Raw genomic sequence first — 24,231 nt, 5'->3', positions numbered from 1 at the left:
GTTGATATTTATAGTCAGTCATTGTGCCAAATATGTTTGTGAAATTTCCCAACTTTTGATTTTAAAACAGAGTAACAAAAATGTGCCATTTATGTCATTGCTCATTTGAAATAAGGTTTTGACTTTCACAAAGTTCAATGACATAATTCAGAGGCATTTACAAAGAAAGAGAACTTATTTGGGGGATAATTGTATTTCAGCGTATATTTGAAAAGTGAGAATTGAACGTCTCAGAGGTTTAATTTACATACAGTGTTACGTGGTTACAAGTGGGCCATCATCACTCCAAACATTTGAATTACTGGAGAAGACAGACTAGGTTCAGTTCCTCTTCCTCCTTATCACATTTCACCTGAATTGATCCTCCAAATTATCATATTTAATTAACTGTAAAATGAATAATCCAGACCCACTTGTAGTGATGGATGAAGACTCTTAGAGAATAACCCCAGATTCCTTAGCATGCCATTCAAGGTCTTTCACCATCCGCTTCTCCCATCTGCATCCCTTTGTAGATTTCAGCCACAGAGGATTCCCCATTTTGCCCTTTGCTGCCTGTCTTTGCTGATCCTCTGCTCTTGACCCATAATACCTTGCTCTGTCTTTGTAAAGTTACTCAAATAAAGCCTCCTTCTTCTTTAGTCAAAAGGAATTGTTTCCTTAAAATTTGACTTGGGAATCTTAATACTTGAGTGCCATTCCAGACTAATTCAATCAGGATTCAGGCAGAGGGAGGTGGCATTTTTTTTTAAACCCCTTTTAAAAAGCTTCCTAGCTAATTCTTAATTACAGTGAGGGCTGAGAGCCAGTGTTGTAAGGTTTTATTTAATTCTATCTTTGCCGTTGACCATACCAACGCTCTACATTATAGATACCTTTGTGTTTGCTTTTATTCCCAGCTAGACCATTTACCTTTTGTTGACAGAAATCATAGCTTTCTTTTTGTTTTGTCCTTTAGTTCGTAGCTTTTTTTTTTTTTTTTTTTTTTTTTTTTTTTTAGCACAGAGCTTATACTATGTAAATACCTCTTGAATTGGATTTGCAGAATTGGCTGACCCCTTTTTACCAGAGGTAAAACATACCTGATGAAGACTTACATAAATATGATAATTTGATCAAAATTAAATCTAGAAGACAGCCAGATATTTTAAAACATGAAAGTTAACATTGGGTTAAATAATAATAAGTAGGAATTACATTTATCTGTCTCGTGTAGAATCTAATATGTTTCTTGAAATACTCTTTTTTCTTTCGTTGTTGGCCAGCCTTTCCTTATGTCTGAGGTTTTTCTGTAACTTTTCCCATGAACAAATCAACTTCCTGTAAAATATAATCACAGTTGGCTAGAGTTCTTTATATCATCAATCTAATATATTATTATTAGTCTAATATAAATGTATTACAAGATGAACCCAAATAATTTCTTTTGTTCATTCCAATAATATTAACTGAGCATCAGCAGCAGAGAGCAAAAACAAGTCAAAACATCCTGCCTTCATGGATCTTAAATTTGGGGGAGAAGATAGATGATAAGGAAATAAATTACACATCATGTTAGAAGGTAAAAATAAAAAGTGCTATGGGGAAAAATGGAGTAGGGAGGATGAAGAGTGGTGGGGCAGTGGACTGGGATGGTGTTACAGATGTTATATGTGGTGTCAGGATTATATTTGGCATTACGTATGTGTTATACATGGTGGTCAGGGTTAGCCTGCTTGGGAAGGCAGCACTGGAACAAAGACTTAATGAAGATGAAGGACAGACATCTGGAAAAAGTGTTTCAGGTCAAGGGAATGGCCTTTGGAAAGATCCTGAAGGAGTATTCCTGGTTTATGCAAGGAATGGAAAAGAATCCAGGGTGACTGGAACAGAGCGAGTAAGGAGTGGAGTGAGTCACAGAAGTTCAAGGAGCCAGTTGAAGGGCCTTGAGAGCAGTGTAAGGACTTGAGCTTCTGCACCAAGTGAAATGGGGAGGCGTTGGTGGCTTTGGGCTTGATTTTCATTTAAATGTTTTTCTGGCTGCAGAATTGAGAACAGATTCTAGATGGCAAAAATAGTAGGAGGGAGATCTCATATAAGGCTATTGCAGTAATTTAGGCAAGAGATGATAGAGATTTGGACCAATATGATAGCAATGGAAGTAAGAGAAATTGTCAGATTTAGGGTATATTTTGAAGATGAGGACAACATAGTTTCCTGATGGATTAGCATAGGGTGTGAGAGAGACCAGTCACAGATTACTGGTGATTATGGCCTATGCAGCTGGCTGGCTGGATCTGTCCTTAACAGAAATGGAGAATACGCTGGGTGAAACAGGCTTCAAAAGGAAAATAAGGGGTTCAGTATTAGATGTGATGCCAAACAGATACACAAGTGGAGCTGTCAAGTAGCAGGTAGACGAATAGCAATTAAGTTCAGGGGAGAGGAATAGCTGGAGGTTTAAATTCAGGGAGTCATCAATGTAGAGAATGATATTCAGAGTTTAGAGTTGCTACTGGATAAGATCAACAAGTTAGTGAGGAGTGATGGAGAAGGTGGTCTGTGGATTAAACCAAGGACACTCGTGTGATAACAGTTCCAGGGGACAAGGAGAAGCCAATAAAGGAGACTGAGAAGGAATGGCTGGTCAGATAGGAGGAAAACCTGGTAGAGACTGGTATCCTCGAAGCCAAAGTGCACATCATTTTAAGGAGACAGAACTGAACATCTGTGACAAATGCTGCTGAGTGAGATGAGGAGTAAGACATGGTTCTTGAATTGACCAATGAAGAAGTCATTGAAGAAAAGCAATTACCCTTTTATTTTTTTCATATGATAGACTGTATGTCCCTCAACAATAAAGACCATGTCCCAATCACTCCTGCTTTCCTGAGTGCCCAGCACAGCCTTGGCACATGGTTGGCATTTAGTTGACTGAATGAAGGAATCAGTGCAGGGTTATCTTGCCCATAACTCTTGTCTCCTAGAACTGCTCTGAAGAAGGAAGGAGTAGGGTGGGGTTGAAACTTTGTTGGCAGCTATGAGTGCCACCTCAAACTGGTTATCCCTGGAAAATGGCAAGTCAGGACTGTTGATTCTCTTTATATAGTTTCTTCCAGAGAATATTATATACTATGTATTTTGTGCTTTGTAAGTATGAAGCAATCTGCTTGGCACCAAGGAGAACAGAGAGAAGAAAAATAAGTGACAAAGGCACTTCAGCCGTCCTGGTGTCATTTGAAGAATGAAAATGAAACAAAGAGCTGAGGTCTTGGCTTCAACACTAATAAATGTCTGGTTATTTAGCAATATCTAGATTATTTATAGAATTTTCAGATTTCTATCCAGATATTTGGCATTGGAGAAACACATGCCTTCATCATGGCTGAATCATTCCTCATTTTTCCACATTAGGCAGAAGTTCAGAGGGAGAGTTCAGTGTTCAAGTGTGATTCCTTCACCACATGTTGAAGCATGGAGAGGGGAGGTGGTCTGGGGCCTTTGTTCTTCTGTGTCTGTGGGTGCTGTGGTACATTTTGGTGGTGCAGTCCTTCTAACTCTCATTCCTGGTACAAGTTTCTGACCTTCCACTACATCGTGACTTCTCTCTGGCTTTAATGCTGACAAAACATTTTTAAATAATTTAACTACAGAATCACATCCAGTTTTTTCAAATGTTTTACATTTCTCTTTCATCCTCAGAGCAATTCACTTACCCTGGTAGAATTTGGATGCTCAAAAAAAAAAAAAATGTAGCTGTTTTAGAAATGATTCGAGTCTCTCTATGCATCTTGTTCCTGAAATGTGGATATTTGAGGAAAGAATGAAGATCTCTCTTTTGTAGGTTATATAGAGGAGGAATAACCTGGGACATCCTTAGGCTAGATTTCTTCCCCCCAAATATTGATTAGGTTAAGGGAAGCATGTGCCTATCCCTCAAGCATAATGAGCAAGATCAGGAGCTCCTGGGTTCAGCATTGTATTTTGAGTCCCTCTTGTGTACCAGGCACGCAGCCAGGTGCTAGGGCTATCAGGTCAACAGGTGCTTTGATTGTATGGTGCTTCAAGTATAGAGGGCTCATTAGAAGAATTCAAAGTATGGCTGGAGGTGGTGAATAGTGGCTAATGAATTACCTCCAGAGGTAATCCAGGCCCTTCACATCCTTGGATTTGTCAGCCTGGGATTTGGCTTTATTCTGAGATTAGAAGCAAAAGATAGCCAGTATGGGTATGACCTGATTTTATCGGCCTTAAATAAAAGACCATCGGAGACCACCATATTAGGAATAGAGTCCAGATGCAGGTAACTAAAAGCCAGCTACTGCTGCTTAAAATAGTAAGCTCTATCATTTTCATGTGGCAAGATGTCTAGAGGTAGGGAGTCTGGAGCAGGTGCACAGTTTAGTCATGATATCAAGGTCCCAGTCTTTTTTCCTACCCCACCATCCTTGGTATGTGACTTTCTTCCTCGTCACCCGGTTACATCTGCAGCTCTAGGTGTCATGATTTGTTCCATGCTGGGAGGGGGATGATGCTGTAAAATCTTTTCTGTGTAAAGCTCTGTATGTGTGTATTTTATAGAAGAGTTTTATTGAGGTGTTAATGACATACAGTAAGTTGCACATATTTAAAGTATAAATTTGATAAAGTTTTGACCCATATATACACCTGTGAACCCATCATCACATTCAAGAACTTGAGTGTATCATCACCCTGTAATTTCCTTATCCTCCTTTGTAATCCCTCCCTCCTGCTGCACAACCTCTGCTCCCAACCACTGACCTGCTCAGCAGTGAAGTTGAGGCTAGAATTCAATTTTGTAAGCCTGGGGAGGGTGTTGCAGGAGGAAGATGGCCTGGGACATTTCTCTGACTTGTTGATTCCCTTCTTATTTTGTCCTTAGAGTAAAAAGTTTCGGGGAGGTCTTTTTGGCTAAAAGGGAGGACTCAGATTTCTTAGAAGCCCATTGACGAAAGTGAAGGATTTAGTTAGTCTAGGTGGGAACGATGGTCACAGTGGGGAATGTAGACAGAGTCACTGCAAGTTTGTATTAAAGTATTAAAAAATTAATGATAAACACTTGCAAGATGAAGCTTGTATTACCCTGAGTTCTTTATATAAGTTAACGATGAGCTTAAAAGAATGTATGGGCGAGATAGCGCAAACTCTTACAGGGATATAATTGGGAGATCCAATAGTTGGATCATCAAGTACAAGCCGGATCAAGGGGTTCAGAAGAGATGAGGCTCTCTTGCCCCTTCTGTTCACTTCACAGCCCAGTTTGCCACTGCTTTGGCTCTTTTTGAGGTTAGATCTTTCCATGTGCAAGATAGCCACTGGCAGAATCAGTTTTCATTGTCCTTATAGCTTGCTCTACTAGAGGAACCTTTTTTTTTTCTTTCAATATTCTTGTGTTATCATGTGGAACGTGCTGATTGATCCTGTTGGTCTGTGGACCCAACCCAGGGACCGATCACTATGGACAGGAGTATGAGTGACTATGATTGCTGCTGGTAGTGGTCGGAGTGGGCAATGAGACATGGTGATGAAGAGTTTTACCAGAAATGTATGTGCTGGGTTGTAAAAGCACCTTATGTCCCTCACAGAGATCATCCTTCCTCTAAGCGGGAACTGGTCTGATTCTTCTGTTCCTAATTCTAGACTGTTCTAGAAATCCCTTCATCATTGGAAAGGCTTGCTGTAGTGATTTAATACTTCAACACCCACTTAAGCTATTATAAACAACATTATGCACAACATATTTTTGGTCTTTCTTCTGTAGTGGCACTGTGTGTATTGATCCAAAAAGTGTGTAAGTACCTGTTTATTAGTTTCAAACAATTTTATTTTCTAGAGTGATCTTGAGACAAAGACTCTTCATCCTGAGTAGACTTTCCTGCTCCCTTATTATCGATGCCCTGTGTGCTGGTGTATGAATGTGGGGGTAGGAGACATATATTCTAAGTTGGGTCGAAGAAAAATAAAAAGCACAAAATGAATAAGCAGGGATTTGGTAGTTAACTAATAGAAAAGTTGTATGAGGACCTTATTGTTCTTTTATACATGACTGTGCAACCACGTCTCACAGGGAGTAGTTAAGGAGATGCCATTCAAACGCATATCAATCTGGCAACAAAGCAAGAACTACAACTTCTGCATTGTAATACTGTCTTTAGTACTGTATCTCAACGTTAGAAGTTACTTAACTATGCTGTTAGACGCTATGATACAGTCCTACACAGATTAAAAATGCACCAAACAGAAAGTTTGCCGCAGTTCTGCCTCTGTCATTGGGCATGTCATTTTGCTGCTCGGATTTATCACCTGTAAAATAAAGGGACTAGGTTAAGATCTCTGGCCACATAGATTTATGCCACTAGTGCCCTCCTCCATCAGACTCTTCCCACGTGTGCACTGGTAGTTTTGCCACCACCTGCTTTTCTTTAGGATTTGCTTGGGGAAGCAGTGCCAGTTGTAGACACTTGTAAAACCTTGCTTTGACATGCCTTTAGCTTTTCCAGTCTCTCTTTTAAAAGCTTTTTTTGTGTGATTCACTTCCCTTTGGTTTAAAGAGAAATCAGGAAAGGTTGGTTCTCCCTGCTCATAAAAAGCATTGCTATCAAACAGTTAACAGATCCATAATTTGTTTTTATCAGCATTTTGCCTCCCACAGGAAGGAAACTATTTGTCATAGGTCTAAATTTACTTTCTGTCACATTTGGTCTCATAAGGAAACTTGTTTTTATTAAACAGAAGATTTTTGCAGCTCCTTTGTCTACCAAGTTCTGGTGACAAACAGTCTTTTTAATTATACAGTTAGAATTAATTTTATTGGAATCCATAATTTTTATATCACTAGTTTGGAAGGCTTCACATAATTCCATTCTCTTCCAAATTACAAACCAGCCATAACCTACAATTACCACTACTCAAATAAATTGCTTCATTATTATCTTTAAAGGCTCCTTCTTAGTAAAAGTTAAACACTGACAATCAAATCTCTTTGGAGGTATGTCGTAAACCTTTAGGTGTGGTTTCCAATTTAGAAAGTTAATTATGAGTACTTGGGGGCTTTCTGTTACAATGTGTTAGAAACACCAGTCACATACAAGAAAGCATTTATGTTGTTTTCAGTTTTTTGATGGAAAAAACCCAAACATATTTTTGGGGGTTGATCAGAAAATTGAGTTGCTGAAATAAGTTGATGTTTGGACAATTTATTTCACTGTTGTAATAGTAAATGCAAATTTTGTTTTGGCTTGGATAGTTAAATCTGTGTTCTTTTCCACCTTATAAATGAGAGTGTATATTTATGTGTGTATGTGCATTTAGGATTTGGGTACGAGAAAGGAATGATGGGGATGTCTTGATTCACATGTGAGTCTACCCAGGTGTGATAGACTTAGCATCTTGCTTTCTGTTACAGACAAGTGGAGATTCAAGAAATGATTGCCTACTGCCTTCAGGTCTGTACCACCTTCATGTGAAAGCCTTCCGTTTTCCTAAATGGAAACAAATTATAGCAGAGAATGTGGATGGTACCCGGAGATGCACAGATGGGAATTAATGTGACATATTTGAAAGACAAATGAGACTATCTTGATATAAGTAGCTGTGTTTGGGGAATAGTGGGAACAAAAGATTGGCTGAGGAAATCTGGACCAGTTCACAGAGGAAAGCAAAGCAGAAGAATTTAGTATTGGGGCTCTAGTAAGAAGGGGGCTGTTAAAATTTTAAGCCTAGTTTTAACTAGGAATGTTTCATATATGTAGAAAATAATATGGTATACTCTTGTGAGCCTAACAGCTCAACTTCACAAATGCCATTGTTTTGCCATGTCTCTCTCTTTTTAAGAGGTTAAAAGTTACAATACAGCTAAAGGCCTACTCTCTAGCCGCTTTCCCAACCCCCACCCCAAAGTAGTCACTATCCTGAAATCAACATTTGTCATTTCCATGCATGTTTATATATTTATAGGCACACATACGCGACAATTTGATCAATTAACCACAGAGAAGATATAGTGTTGTTTTTGTGTTTGAAAATTTATGTCAGTGATTTGTTTTGTCAATGTTTAATCATCTTGTTTCATTTTTATGCTTGGGATTTACAGATTTAATAGAAATAGATCAGAATCACTCGTATTCTACTGTATTATCACACCAGAGTCTGTGAATTCCCTCGTCATGGTGCTTGAGGTTTTCAGTTTTTTACTATTACAAACAAGGCTGCAGCAAAATCCTGATATATGTGTGTCTGGTTGGGGCATGGGTATTTTTCTTGGATATTAACCTAGAAGCAGAATTTCCAGTTTATTAAGAGACAGGTATCTTTACAGAACAATTTGGCAGCACCTAAAAAAGTGAAGGTGGCCACAAGTATTTACGCTTCTGGTTGAATGTGAGTTCTAGATTCTCTGTATCCTGGGGTCATCAGGGTGGTTTTTGCCACTCTAGTGAATGTGAGATCCACTCTGAGGTTCACCCCATTGTTCTAATTTTTGTTTTCCTAGTATATCATGAGATTTAACATCTTTCATGTGTTGATTGGCCTTTTGGATTCTTCGTCAGTGAACCATCTCTCATTACCTTTGACCAGTTTTCAATGTGCTTTTTGTCCTTTTAAATCGATTTGTGGGTGTCTTGTAATACATATCTGTATGCTCGAAACATCTTCTCCTAGTCCTGGGCATATTCTACATTTGTCTGGTTTTCCTCTGTCATACAGAATTTTAAGATTTTAATGTGGAGTATAGTGTGGTGGGTGAGAACATGCACTCTGTAGCCAGGCAGCCTGGATTCATGTCTCATTCTATCCTTTCCTTGCAGTGTAACCTTGGGCAAATTTCTTAACGTCTCTGTGCACAGCTTCCTCATCTGGAAAATGGAGGCAGTAATACTATCTACCACTTACGGTTTTTGTGAAGATCAAATTAGTTCATATATGTAAAGACTATGAATACTTATTTGCACATAGTAAATACCATCTTAGTATTATTACATGTGCTCTTTGGGGGTCTTGTTTAAGAAATTTATCTTTAACTACAAAGTCAAAACATTTCTCTGTATTTTTTCACTTAAAGTTTAAGTTTTGCTTTTTATAATTAAGCTTTAAATCTATGGTGTGAGGTGGGGGTTACGGCTATTATTTTTAAACATCAGGAGGTAGTTTTGAAAGAGCTATTAATTAAAGACTACTCTTTCCTCACTGACTTAGAATTCTATATCTCTCAGGCCCTCACTGCTGGATTGTTTAGTTACTGGGTTTTAATTACCAAACCATTACAAGAAATTCTGATATTTGTTTAGATTATTTTTAACTTCTTTATGTTTTTTAGCTTTGTTTAGACATTTAATTTTACTAATTAAAAAAAAATAAAACACATTCAAAAGATGTAGAGTCAGGCTTAGGTTTTGCAGAGCACTGGGAAAGCAATAACAAAGATAGAATATGGGACAGTTAAGTGTAACCACTGACAATAGTTGATTTGCCACTGGGAGCATTTGTTATGCGTGGTGTTGGTGACTGTGGAGCTGAGCTGAGAAAAAGTGCAGCAGACACAGGCCTTTCCCATTAATCTTCTTAAAAATGTTTCCAGTTCTTTAATGACATTTATTCTTCCATGTAACTTAATGGATCATTGTATAAATTTTCACCCAAAACCCTCGTGAGACTTTAACTAGAAATACATTGAATTTGTAGGCTAAATTGAAGGTGAACTGATGCTTTATTATAATGAATGTTCCCACCATAAATAAGATGTATCTCTTATTTTAATTTAGGTCTTTTTCATGTTCTTCAATTCATTTCACAATTTTATCCATGGAAGTCTTTTAGTAATTTTGTTAGATGTATGAATACATACCTTATATTTTGGGAGCTTACAAATTGCTTTTAAAGAAATACATTAAAATTTTTTTGAGTGCATCAACATGCTATTGGTTTTTGTATATTGATCCTATTTCTAACAACTTTTCTGGTTCTTATTAATTTTAATAATATTTGCAATCTTTTGAATTTTATATGTAGTTACTCCCATTGATTTGAATAACAATAGCTGTGTTTTCCCCTCCTCTTTGTTCCATATTCACTCCTAGGCAGTTGTCTGAGACCTCCACTACAGTGCTCAGTACAAGCAGTGAAAGCTGGCACCCTTATCTTATTCCTAAATTGAGAGTGAAATGTTTCTCAGGTTTTATCATTGAGTATGATTTTTGCTTTGGGTTTTTGATAGCTATTCTTTCCAGTTAAGGAAATATGGGGGGATTTACTCTTGTTCTTTTTCTTAAAAAATAATTTTGCTGTAGACCTGAAATTTTTTCTTTTTTAATGAAACTTTATTTATCCTTCCTATTATATGTTTCATTCTTTCTACTTTCTTTGGATTTTCTCTGGTTGGATCTTTTTCAAGTCTCCATTTTTAAATAGGGTTTTGTTTTTTCCATATTTTTTCCCCCTAAACTATCTTTTTAGTCAGTTTAAACATATTAATTCTCCTCTCATTTAGTTAGTTCTATTCAGGTTCTTGGGAGCTCCAATCCTTTTCCTGTGTCTGTTCCATCTCTGTCATTGTAGATTTTTTCTTATGTATTTTGTGATTTTTGATTGACAACACAGGTTTGGTTTTGTTTTATTTTGTTTTCCCTTTGGGAATGGTGTGAGGGAAGGCTGGGATTCAGAAGTGTGCCTCTTGAGTCATTTTGGATTGGCTTCCTTGAGTTTTCTTCCCTAAATGCCATCACTACTTGTGATCAACTTTTATTTAAATTGCTTTGTTTGGAGATTCCTGCATGCCTGGGTAGTACATTTAGACTCCAAACATGGGCATGGTAGGCTTGGAGTGTCTCTTTCTTGCAGATTTTGAAGAGACTCAGAAGTCTTTGCTGTCTTCCTGGGTGTGGTGGTATAGTTTTTCTATGACTGTTTACACTGAAAATACAGCTTTCTGGAGGTCTAGATATGCGACGGTCTTGGTTCCACTTCCAAATTCTGCCTGGTTTAAAACCCAAGTCCCTCCCCTTAGGGAACTGATCTAGAAATCCCTTCCCCATTTCTCATGGCCCCACAGTGTCAGTTGAATCTTTGCAGTTCTGACTTGCGGTTTTCCCCTCTTCTGTGGTCAGTGGGAATTTCCCACAGTTCCTCTGTGCTCAGCTATATATTTAAATCAAATGTTACAGTCTTTTTCAGTATTTTAAAGTATGTGTAGCAGGAAGGATTCTATGGTAACTCAGTTGCCCATGTTCCTGGAAGCCTCTATGGTAGGCTGGATAATACTCCTCTCCCCGCAAAAGTGCACTTCTTAATCCTTAGAACCTGTGAATATGTTACCTTACAGAGTGAAAGGGAGTTTGAAGATGTGATTAAATTAAGCACCTTGAGACGGGGTGATTATTCTGAATTACCTGGGGGAGCCCTACATTATCGCAAAGGTCCATAGAGGAACAATGTAGGTGGGTTATACTCAGAGAAAGTGATGTACTTAGGAAAGCAGGTTGCGGTCTGAGAAATCTGAAGATGCGACACTGCTGGTGTTGAAGATGGAGGAAGGAGTTGTACAGGCCGAGCAGTGCAAGTGGCTTCTAAAAGCTAGAAAAGGAAAAGAAATGAATTCTCCCCTACAGCTCCCAGAAGGAAATGAGGCCTTGCCGACACTGTGATTTTAGCCTAGTAAGACCCCATGTTGGACTTCTGACCTCCAGAATTGCCAGAGAATGAATTTGTGTTCTTTTAAGCCACTAAGCTTGTGGTGATTGGTTAAAGCAACAAGAGGAAACTGATAGATCCTTTAAAATGTTTTTGAAGGAGAGGCACGTAGTATTAGTGATGGAGATGGGCTAAAACTCTATTAGAGACACAGCAGAGCGAACTTGGTGAGGAATACTCTCAACAGTTACATAGGAGGGTGTAGCCTTTCTCCCCCACTACCTAAAAAAAAAAAAAAAAAAAAATCAGGGCAGAGATCCTTGTAAATGATCTAGATAATGTTTTCAATAACAGCTTAATGCCTAGTCTAAGACCTAGAACTTCTTAAAGAAGTGACAAAGTGCCCCACCCCCTTTTAGTTATAGACATTATTTTTCAAAGGGGAAAAGGTTCTCATTGTTAATGAGAGCCTGTAAGTTGAGTAGCTGAGAGAGCAGACGACAATTTTCTCATTTTGCTGAAATGCTGTTATTGTAAACAAAGGATTTGGTTTGCTGGGAGGATACTGATAGGGACACCTGAGTACTTCATGCCAGCTACATGGTAGGCGTTGCGTTGGTGGTAAAATATCGGACCGCTTTCCTTAACAGATGTTCTGGGCTTGTTCGACTCCAAACGTGTGAATTGTTTTGTGTGTGCTGTGTAATCTGCTGTGACAAGTGACCACAAACATGGTGGCTTTAGCAAAAATTTCCTCTGACAGTTCAGGAGACTAGAAGTCCAAAATCAAGTTGTTGGCAGGGTTGTACTCCCTCCAGAGGCTCTACCGGGGAGTTTCTAACTTGCCTGTTCTAGCTTCTGGTGGCTGCCAGCATTCCTTGGCTTGTGGTCACATCAGCCTCTGCCTCTGCCTTTGCATTGCTGTCTCCCCTTTGTGGCTGTCTCCCTCTCCTTCTCTTACATAAGGACACTTGTGATGACATTGTTCTCTACTCTGACTCAGCCTGTGAAAATCTCTGACATAGCAGTGATTTGTCCCACTGTAATTTTCCATTCATCCTAAAGTGAGTTCTAGAACAAGGGGGCCACATCCATTCCACTGCGTGTTCTTGTCCAATCTGTCAGCTAAGAATGGTTTGACATTTTTAAATGGTTGGGGAAAAAAAATCAAAGGAAGAATATTTTGTTCCACATGAAAATTGTATGAATTTAAATTTCAGTACCTGTCAGTGAAGTGTTATTGGAACACAGCCCTGCTCGTTCGTTTCCTTATTATCTATTGCTGCTTTTGGGTTACAGTTGAATTGTTGTGTTAGAGACCATGCGATCCACAAAGCTAGGTGTCAGCTACCTGGCCTTTTATAGAGAAGTTTGCCCACCTCTATTTTAATAGAGATACCTTGTCTCTGGCTTTTGGTGTATAGTGGACACCAACCATTTGTTGATGAATATTTAACTTGTGGTAAGAATTTCACTAATATCGTTAAGGGCTTGATTAGAATCCCCAAAAGATTCTTTAAAACTATGGGTTAGAAGAGTTCTATATATCATATTATTTCTGCTTCTGATCTTTTTGGCTCTAAGTCTCAAATAAAGAAATACAGAGTGAATATCCTGCCCCTGAATTTAATTAAATTAGGAAATAGACATTATCCCCAGGATTTGAAATTAGCATGTGTTGGTTAATTTTATGTCAACTTGGCTGGGCTGTGATGCCCAGATAGTTGTTCAAACACCAGACTAGCTGTTGCTGTGAAGGTACTTTTTAGATGTGATTGAAATTTATACTCAATTGACTTAATAAAATAAATTATCCTCCGTATTGTGGGCCTCACCCATACTATGAACCATGAAAGCATTAAGCACAAAGACTGAGGTTTCCTAAGGAAGAATTCCTACTTAAGACTGCATCAGGAATCCTGCCGGAATTCCCAACCTGCCATCCTACCCTACAAATGATGGACTTCTTACCCCCCACAATTACATGAGCCAATTCCTTAAACTCTCTGCCACTTGCTCTCCTTCTCCCTCTCCACATCCCTCTCCACCAATATATATCTTATGGGTTCTTATTCTCTAGAGAACTCTGACTGATACAGCAGGTTACTCTGATGTATTTTTACAATGTGGCCCATCTTCAGAGTTTGTTACCACAGTGCAGTGAGGATGCTAAGCATAACCTCTCACCTCACTGAGCCGAGCCCCCTCCTGGCATCATCTCCCTCTCCTCCCTTCACACCCCCTTCAGGCTTCTGCCTTTACACCTCGTGAAAGGAAATGTGTTATATTTGGATACAATGGAGTCAGAAATAAGCTCACTTGTGATGGCGCAGAGGACTTTTTCTCTATCTGAGATGGTTTAAAGTCGTGAGAAGTCTGTGAGTGAGATGACAAAAACGAGACAGGAGCAAATGGACTTGCTGAGAAGGAACACTTGAGAAAATGAGACGGACTTGGCAAATTTCTGGGTGGCAAAGTTTGTAAGTTTTCCCTCTTCTTTTCCCTCTGAAAACAAAAGCTTTCCGTGTGTACGAACTCAATGGAGAACACCAAGTCCATGTAACTCCGTAACTTGGTTCTATCATGGTACAGATAGTTTCTTCCATTCTCAAGTTTTCCTTCTTTATAATAAAATGGATAAAAATACAAATATCTGCTATATTTGTCAATATTTAGCAGTTTTACTTGCATAGTACCCATGTGTGAAGTTTTGTACACTGAGATATTTAAAACTTGTGTCTAGTAAACTATTTTATAACTATGTGTATAAAAATTACATGTTTGAGTAAAGATCCATTTGAATGAGTGGTGATTTATTTTATATTTCAAAGCAAAGTTTAGTAGGCCTTGAAATGGTGCTAGAAAGTATATTTTATAGTCTTTGATTCCTCCTAACAAAGTATAATGCTGTCAACTTGCTCCTGGAAATGGCTGAATGTCAACTGACTTGAAGATACTGTCACTTTCCTGTTCCACAGCCCTCACTCCTCCCCCTCCCACATGCCTGTTTAAGTTCTATCTTCTATCAGTTAATTGTATGGCATGCTTATTTAAGTGTTATTTTAAAGACATTACTGTAACTTTGAGTTTTACAGATACTGATTGAGACATGTGTCCTGCGTCTTTATGTGGGTTTGTTTTATAAGAATATAAATTAAATGATTGGAGTGTAATAAAATTTCTTCTTGTTCAGAATGTCATTTTACTCTAAGTGGCTAAAATCTCTTAGACTCTTTTCATCCTCAGAGTTGTAATAGTCTCTCTCTAATTTGAATTCTGACAGAATAAATGGTATCTAAAGCAGTTCACTTCAGCAACAGTTCTTTGAGAAATTTTTGCCTGTTCCCAAGGGCTGGGTATTGTGGTAGGTTCTGGGGGTACAGAGAGGTGAAAAGATGGGGTCTCTAAGTTGCTCACAGACTCCTAGGAGAGGCAGACTTGGAAACAGGATGTTACTGCGATGAACCATATTCATAGAACAGAACCTGCCCAGAGAAGGGAGAGATGAATTGTTTGATGAGAAGTAGGAAGGCACTACAGGGAAGGTTACAGTCCTGGACTTTGAAGGAAAGGTAAGTGATTTCCATGTGAAGAAACCAGTATGTTTGACAGAGATGTGTTGGTGTTGTGGAAGTTTTACATATGCAATTATTTCAAAAGCTTGAGTAGAAATCATTTAGGTTTAGTAAACCAGATGACCTCTGAGGCTCCATAATAATCTTACAGATTATTGTTCATTTTTTTTAAAGCATGACTGAGGACTAATATAACTCGTTAAAACAATACTATCTAATGAGATCATGTGTGTACTCTAGTGTTGACTATATTAGCAAACATTTGTAAGATACTAAGTAGGTGCCTGAAAAATGTTCTTGATACTAACATATAAGTTGACACTTTCCCCTTTTTTCTTCTCCCTGCTCCCCTCACCCCTATTACTGCCCTTTGTGGTTGTTTTTGCAGTTGGTTAGTCTGTTGTTAATTGGAATTGCTGCGTGGGGCATTGGCTTCGGGCTGATTTCCAGTCTCCGGGTGGTTGGCGTGGTCATCGCAGTGGGCATCTTCTTGTTCCTGATCGCGCTAGTGGGGCTGATCGGAGCCGTAAAGCACCATCAGGTGTTGCTGTTTTTTGTATCCTTTTTTAAAAGTGGGATTTGTTACCCCAATTGGATTTGTTCTTATTGTATTGATTACTTTTTTGATAACTACAACTGATTTAAAATTGTCATTTAGGAAATTAATTGCCAGATAGTAACTCCTAACAAGTATTATGTGTATTTATTTAACCAACATTAGGAACATTTCTTATGGTGAAGTTATTTTATGTTTACAGATTCTCTTTCCTTTTCATGTCTTGAAGAATGTATTCTGCAAGTTCAGTGTAGGTAGTCCTATGTATGTGGTGCAAATTCAGAGGTACATTGAACTAGTTCAGGGACCTCTAGGCCCTTTCCAAGTCATTAATACTTGATTGAGAATTTCATAATGATTCTTTTAGACTTTAATTTAGGAAAGCTCCCATACATTTATCCATACTTATTTCTTATTTTATATATGTAAAACTATTATTTTAAATGAAATGAAATTCTAGGAGATCAATTTTTAATAATTATTATTGTTAGTATTTTTCTACATAAATTTATTTTTTTAGACTTAAAGACTTCCATACATTTATCTATACTCACTTTCTATTTTATGTATGCAAGAATTTTTATTGTAATCTAAATGACACGGTAATAGGTCAGATTTTAAATAATAATTATTACTGTTGGTATTTTTCTATATAAATTTATATCTACAGTGTGTTATCAAAATAAAAATTACGTGTATTCTTTTTGAACTTTCTCTAAGTGCCATTTGTTCTATTTTCTGGTTGAATTCCTTATAGCACATTGTGAAGTTGTCAGTACCACTGTTTTATGTTATTTTAAGTTTCCAAAAATAGCCTTGACTTGAATTCTCAGTACATGATTATTCTCTTGCTTGTATTTATTGTTCAGTTTTCTGTATCATGTGCTTGTTTAGCCCTGAACCAGGACCAACAGGTAAGCAAAGATTTTTGTCTTTCCACATAGTAAGCATAGGAGAAAAGGGGGAGGGATGATTGGAATATAAAATCATTTCTTCTGGCGCAGAATGCCGTTTCACTCTACATAGCTGAAGTTTCTTGTTCCTAATTGCTTTAGGGGGGCTGACTAGAGCCCTAAAACACTATCAGATGTGGGTATTTTTTGCATCCTTTAAGAAGGAATTTGCCCTCACTAGATAAAAAATGGTATTGCTGAAAGATGTTCATCCAGTCTTTTCCTACCTTTATGCAATGGAACGTTTGCTCCAGAATGTTTGCGGTTTCATTCCAGCAATTATTCTTCTCAGACTCTAATTTGTGGAAAAATATGGGTCTCTGGTTTGGGGCGATGGAAAATTTGTCTTGTTACACTCTGAGAATTCGGCCTTTGAACCAAGGGCTTCTTTTTAATCTCATGTAAAAATGGAGAAGTTTTGTTCTTGGGATAGAAATAGTGCCTTCTTTTCATTGCAGATTGAGGTGTAACCTCCTTTGAAAAGTTCTGATGGTCTTATAAAGAGTGTTTATTTTAGGTACACTCAGTGTTAAAAGTTGCAGGCTCTAGCTTTATTCATTTTGTGCAGAGATGACACATTTTAAGGTATGCATTAAATGCGTTTTCTAGGGTCAGCTTCTGGAAGTTGGCTGGAACAATACGGCAAGTGCTCGAAATGACATCCAGAGAAATTTAAACTGCTGTGGGTTCCGAAGTTTTAACCCAAATGGCACCTGTCCGGCTGTAAGTCCAATGTACGAAATATTTTGGGGGGATGTATTGCATACAGATGAAGAATGGTTAACATTGAAGAAATGGGCTTTCTGATGCTGAGTTGTACTTTTAGTGTTTTATTTATACCAGCATTATATTCTGTATACACTAGTGTATCATTTGCCTGTTCTCAAATATCCACTCCTGAGCAGACTGAATACCCCAGGGCCCTGCCAGACACAGATGCTTTTGGTTCTTTGCTCCTCATTCCTTCCCATTCAGTTCCTCCTGAACAAGTTGTGAAAGAGAAATAACAGCAGATGAGCCTTACAGATTGCAAGGAGGTGTGTAAATATACTGGATTTGAGGCCTGTCAGGGTGGAAGGAGTAGGATGGTCTCAACCAGCTGAGCATCCCCAGGGTGGAGGACACCTGAAACTGCCCTCTTTCCTCCTCCCCTTCTTCCCCATCACAATTTCATGCCCCTTCTCTCTGGGGGATAAGCTAATGATGGACCAATTAGAGCCATCCTGTTGTTCCAGGCCACATCCCGACCTTCCAGTTCCAACCCAGTCCTGTCGGACTTGGAGCTCGGCTCTCCTGGGAAGTTTACATGTGCTTATATTTTGGGGAAACTCCTGTTCCCCCTTCTCTGAGCTGGATATCCCTTCAATGAGGCCTCTTTTGTGGGACTGTTAGTTTTCTATTGCTGTATAGCACATTATCACTCATTTAGTGATTGAAACAACACCCATTTATTATCCCAGTTCCCCTAAGTCAGGAGTCTGGGTTTGGCTTAGCTGGGTCCTCTGCTCATGATCTCACCAGAATGAAGTCAAGTTGTCGGCCAGGGCTACAGTCTCATCAGAGGTTTGGAGTTTTCCACCAAGCTGTTGTTGGCAGAATTCAGCTTCCGGTGGTTGTAGGACTCAAGTCCCATTTTCCTCCTGGGTGTCTCTCAGCTCCTAACTGTACAGCCATCTTGTGACATGGTGGCATCAAAGTTAGTGTGAGAATTTCTCCATTCTGTTAAAACGGTGCCTTATGTAATGCAAAATACACATCATATTCGCAAATCCCATCCACATTCAACAGGTTGATTATTCAGGCATGTGCACTGGGGGTGGGAATCCTGGGAGCTATGTTGGAATTTTAGGCACTACTAAGGAACTGAGGCTCCCAATTGGATATGCTATTCCAGTTTTTATGTGGGTTCCTTTTTTTTTTTGATCTGATCATTTTAAGTGTATTTTGAAATAAAAGTTCTTTTTTTTAAAAATTGATACAGAGCTGTATTAAAAGCAGCCACTCGTGCTTACCGTGTGCTCCGATAATAGGAAAATATGCCGGAGAGGTTTTGAGATTTGTCGGCGGCATTGGCCTCTTCTTCAGTTTTACAGAGGTATGTGCAAATAACTCAGTATCTTCCCTTCTGTGTCGTAGGGATTCCTGTTTCATAGGGCAGGAGTGCATGGCGTTTCACCATAGCATGACACTGAACTTTGGGAATGTATCAGTGGATGTTTTCATTGAGTACTAATACTGTAATAGGAGGAGCCCTGACTTGAAATCAGAAGACCTAACAGATCTTGCATTACCTTTTACAGGGTGAAATGCTTGATCGCTAAATTACGTACAGTCTAGTGAACAGATGAAATGAGATTAGACTGAGTTATCTCTAGGGACCCTTCTGTTCCTAGAGTTGTGTGATAAATTATAATTTTAAATACAATTTTGGTAGATAAGCAGCAGGGATTTACTGTATCACACAGGGAACTATATTCGATATCTTGAAATAAACTATAATGGAAGAGAATTGAAAAAGAATTGGAAAAGAAATACAGATATAAACATAAACATGTGTAACCAAATCTGTTTGCTGTACACCTGAAACTCACACAACATTGTAAATGAACTATACTTCAACAAAAATAAATAATAAGTAAATAAATGAATAAAATTTCTGGAATAGGTAGAACATTCACATTGTTTAATATATATGTTAACATATAATACACACACACATTTATATAAAGATATGCTTTGAAAAATTGCCTTCCAACACCATCCCCCATTCCTCCTTTGTTCTTAGCCTTCTAAAACCTATAGGTAACCACTGTTAATTAATTTTTTATCTATATGATATGTATTTATACTATGTTAATATATTTATTATATAGTTAATACATTATATATAATATATATCTAAGCAAAATCACAAACATATTATTTGATAATTTCTGAGGAATGCTAATTCCTTCCTCATTGTCTTTATTAAACCGTCAACAATTGTGGACTTTTTTTTGATGCATCTGAATTGATAGTATGTATTAGTATTAAAATTTTTTTCTTTAACTGATAAATTCTACTTACAGTGCTTTATTTCATGGAGATAATCTTATAATTATATAAAATAAATACATGAGAATGTGTATTGTTGATAACAGCAAACCTTTGGGCCAGCACCTTGTTCTTCAATAATGAGCTGGTTAAATAAGAGTGTATTAGACAAGAACAAATAGTTTTAAAAAAAATGCACTGTCTATTAATTATGTGACCTTGGGGAAGTTACTTAATCTTTCTGTGTTTCTGTTTCCTCACCTTTAAAAACAAGTGTAAAAATGGGAAGCCCCTATTTCGTAGAGTTGTTATGATACTTAAAAGAGAACATGTAAAACTAGTAATTTTTTAGAGTAGTACCTGACATATGCTGGGTGCTGTGTGTAAGTGTTAGTTGTCATGTTGCAGGTATTAGTAAATTATTAATGTATAAGCCACCACATTATGCCCCATTAAAAAAAAGATGGTGGAACGTCCATTATTGTCAGGTTAGTTGCCCATGTCACACTCCTGTTTTAAACAGGTAATCGACTAGCATGTACAGAATAATGCTAATAAGTAAAATTGTGCATATAACTGTAGAAATATATGGTAGGCTATCATAAGAGTGAGCATTTATCTTTAAAAGAAAATCAGAGCGGAAGGATTTAGCTCAATGGTAGAGCGCATGTTTAGTATGCACAAGGTCCTTGGTTCAATCCCCAGTACTGCCGGTTAAAAAAGAAAATCAGAAAAATCTTCAGTGTTTTGTATGTTTGAAATTTCACGTGTTCATTTAATTTCTTGGACCTTTAATTTCTCCTTCAGTATGTCCCTTTAGTAAATAATTTCATGGTCAACTTCCTTGTGTAAAAATTTTTACCTGTGTTTTCTAGTTTTTCCTTAGAGTACATGTCTATAAGTAAAATAAGACACGTTCAGTATATGGACATCTTTTTAAAGTTTGGTAGATAGTGCCAAATTGGGTTTTGGAGGAGAGTCTACCAAATTTTGATTCAACCACTAATTCTAGTTATTTTTATTTAAAAAAAATTTGCCAGTTTGGTAAGTAATAACATTATTATAATTCTGTTTGCTCTTTTGGAAATGTGTCTAGTGAATCTGAAAATATCTTCATATGTTTCTGGACTATTGGCATGTCTTCTTTTGTGAATTGCCCACCTAACTTTGGGCTGGACCATGGCCCTTTGGGTCCCCTGTAACTCAATCTATGCAAAAAAGGGAATTTGGTACAAGAAGAGCAAAGGGCCTCAGGGCCTAGAAGTTGTGTTGGAAGGGGGCACAAGCTGGGGCTCACAGGGGTAGTGCTAGAAACCCAGGGGCACAAGAACGTTGCCTGCTCCCGTTTTATTTCCTTCTTTCCCTCCATCGCCTCCTTCCTCTCATCCCTCGCTCTACTTGGCTTCTTTGTTCTGCTTTCAGTCTCTTTGGCATTTGCTTAACTTTTTAATGACTTTGAAATAAAATTTACAGAAGGTTTTACTTTTTATGTAGGTAAGTTTGTTGTTTTTTTCCTCTGCGGTTTGTCCAGTTGATTTTTATGTTTGGAAGGGCTTTTATCATTTTGATTATATATGTTAAAAAAATGACAAAAGAAGACAATGTAGGTAATACAATCTTCAACACTTCATGAAGTAGGTAATCTCCTTTCAGAGAGCTGCAAAACAGGGTGGAAGGCAAGAAGCTTTTATAGGATAAAGCATGAGGGAGAGAAAAATAGGAAATATCTGATTGGCTGGGGCCCACATAGTCAGTCTTGTCTGGGGTGCAAAGGTGCAGAGTTGGCTTGGCCATTTGGGATGGGCTGACCGAATATACTGAGTACACTGCACTTCTGCTCAAGGGGAACATTTATAGGGACACAGAAGTGAATCTAAGTTTCATTTTGCTGACATACAGTTTTGGATAAGAGCAGCTTCATCTTGGGCCTAGAAATTTATTTCTCTCTATATAATTAAATATAAAAATATATAAAATGTAGTATGTCTATATTTCAGTTTTATTGAGGTATAATTGACCAAGGCAATTGTAAGATATTTAAAATGTACATCATGATGATTTGATATACATGTACATTGTGGAAGGATTCTTCTATCAAGTTATTAACACATTCATCATCTCACATATTTACCCTCTCCCTTTTTTTGTGTGAGAACATCAAGTTCTACTCTCTTAGTAAATTTCAATCGTACAATACGGTGTTATCAACTATAGTCACCATGTTATTCATTAAATCTTCTCATTTTGATTGTGTGAGTAACATGTATTGAATTTGTGTATATGATGTATACATTATGTCTATATGTATAAAATGTATTATTAGTATAGATAGCACATTATATAGACATATAAATGTGTGCATGTTATAGATTTTGTTCTAATTCAGTTTCCTTTTTTCCCTTCAAGAATGAAAATCCATGCTTGGCTGTTACTATGAAAATGGACATAACGACCAAGCTTAGTATTCACTTCTTAAAAGAAGTTTTCCCTGACATCCCTTCCTACTCTAAGCATTTTTTTCTTTTCACTTTTTCTCAGGAAAGAGCTGTTTTACTTCTGGGTTAGTCATGGCGTTGATTGAAGAAAATTCATACACAGCTTGAAAATAGTTCTGTACATTTTTTCCTTCTTTTAAAAGAAAACATGGACTTTTGTCATGAAAACTTAAAAACAGAAGTGGGGAAAAACCAGAATGAGCCATCTCTTCATACTCCATTAGACAGATCAATTGTTATCAGAATTTTGCCACATGGTTTCTCTTTTCTATCCAGGATTTTTTTTTTTTTTTTGAGAATTTCGGTTTTTTGAGCAGCTGCATTTTTTTTCCTCATCAGATCACACTGCCTTCAGCGATGCGTGTTTTTCGAAAAGGAACTGATTTTTAGAACAGTTTTAAGTTGACATAGCAAAATGGAGAAGGCCCAGTGGCGTCCGATACTTCCCTTGCCCCCCCAACCCCTGCACATACACAGCCTCCCTCATTATCACCATTACTTGCCAGAGTGGTACATTTGTTACAATTGATGAACCCACGTTGGCACATCATAACCACCTGAAGTCCATAGTCTACGTGAGGGTTCATTTTTGGTGTGGTACCATCTGTGGGTTCAGACGAATGTATCTGTGATTATGCGCTCATATAGAGTATGTCCACTGACCTAAAAATCCTCTGTGATCTGCCTATTCTCATCCCTCCCAGCCCCAGTTGTTTTTTCGAATATCAATTATTTAAGAATATAAACCCGTGGGTCTTAGATTTCTAAAGTGTCCCTTCATGGACTCCTGTTCTGTATTCTATATACCATGTCCTTTTGAAACCTAGTCAGAGATTTTAATAATAACTTATCCAACGTGACATTTTTTGGGGTAGTGAGTATCTTACAGGCTCTCTCACGCTTCAAATCTTTATTCAGTATTTCACAGAATCAGTGATTCTCTGAGTTTGAAGGAATGAGACTAACTAGCTGATGATTTCCAGTCTTAGGTGAAATAGAAGGATTTCAACTGTGTGTAATACAGGAAAATAAATTTAAACCATCAAAGAAACATTGATTAGAATCTGAAAAAAAAAAGTTGTGACAATTGGTACATGTGCTTTGTGAAAACTTTAGAAAATACAGAGAATTGTGAAGCGGAAAGATTAAATGTATCTACCAAGTAAAATTACCTCCTCAGAAATAATCAACATTTGCATTTTGGCATGTTACCGTTTGTCTCTCTCTGTTTAATAACTGTAAAAGTAAACAAAGGACAGACTTACTGCACTCTCTGCACGGACATTTCGTAGAGCTATACTTTGGTGACCTACTGCCTCCTGGGTGTACGTTCTTGACTCATCCAGCAGAGCTCGTGATCAGGTCTAGTCAAGTTACCCTAGAAAAGCTTAAAATCTCTAGCACCTTTGTGACCTGAAAACCTAAGTAGTTATCTGACTTTGATCTTTTTGCGTTTTGGGTGTGGCTTCCTTTCCGCACCCTCCCTGGGAGGCAGGGAGGTGATAGTGTTGTTCAGCAGTGGCTTGCCCGAAAAGATTGTCCCCTTCTGTCACAGCCGAATTGGAAGAATTGAATTTGGGTAAAATGCGGCTCCAGATTATGAGTACTTAATAGGTTGCTTTGTTTCCCTTACGAACTGTGACTTACACTGTTGGTGTGTATCCAGGGGCGATAATCGAAATATTTAACCACCTCAAAAATTCTAACAGGAAGCTCCCTGTGTGCCAGCATGTCTGAGGCAGGGTCAGGGAAATGACGCTCTGGCAGGCTGGGGGTGTCGGAGAAGTAGCTGCTTGGCAACAGGTGTGTGAGTATTTCAGCATGTAACAGTCAGCATGCCTGAAAGGGTAGGTGGCACGTTTGTCTGGGAATGACCTGGGACGCATCAGATTTTCACAGCACACCACAAGTGTGATAAAGAGCTTGGACTCCAGATTTGAACCCCGGTTCTAACACTCATGACCCGTGTGACTGTTAACCTGTTACTTAACCTT

The 24,231-nt window shown here is 38.0% G+C and overlaps 1 protein-coding gene across 1 annotated transcript in view; it reads left to right on the top strand.

Moving 5' to 3' along the window:
* TSPAN13 (tetraspanin 13) overlaps positions 1 to 24,231 on the top strand; it is a 31,662-nt gene that overhangs the window by 4,902 nt on the left and 2,529 nt on the right. Inside the window, exons 2-5 of the mRNA XM_010967155.2 lie at positions 15,589 to 15,756; positions 16,590 to 16,670; positions 17,319 to 17,432; positions 18,691 to 18,804. Coding sequence (XP_010965457.1) covers positions 15,589 to 15,756; positions 16,590 to 16,670; positions 17,319 to 17,432; positions 18,691 to 18,804 — 477 coding nt within the window. The remainder of the gene's footprint in view (positions 1 to 15,588; positions 15,757 to 16,589; positions 16,671 to 17,318; positions 17,433 to 18,690; positions 18,805 to 24,231) is intronic.

This window comes from Camelus bactrianus, chromosome 7, assembly GCF_048773025.1.
Source record: "Camelus bactrianus isolate YW-2024 breed Bactrian camel chromosome 7, ASM4877302v1, whole genome shotgun sequence".
Taxonomy (NCBI): domain Eukaryota; kingdom Metazoa; phylum Chordata; class Mammalia; order Artiodactyla; family Camelidae; genus Camelus; species Camelus bactrianus.
Note: the sequence above shows the minus strand (reverse complement) of the source record. Positions and strands in the feature narration are given on the sequence as shown.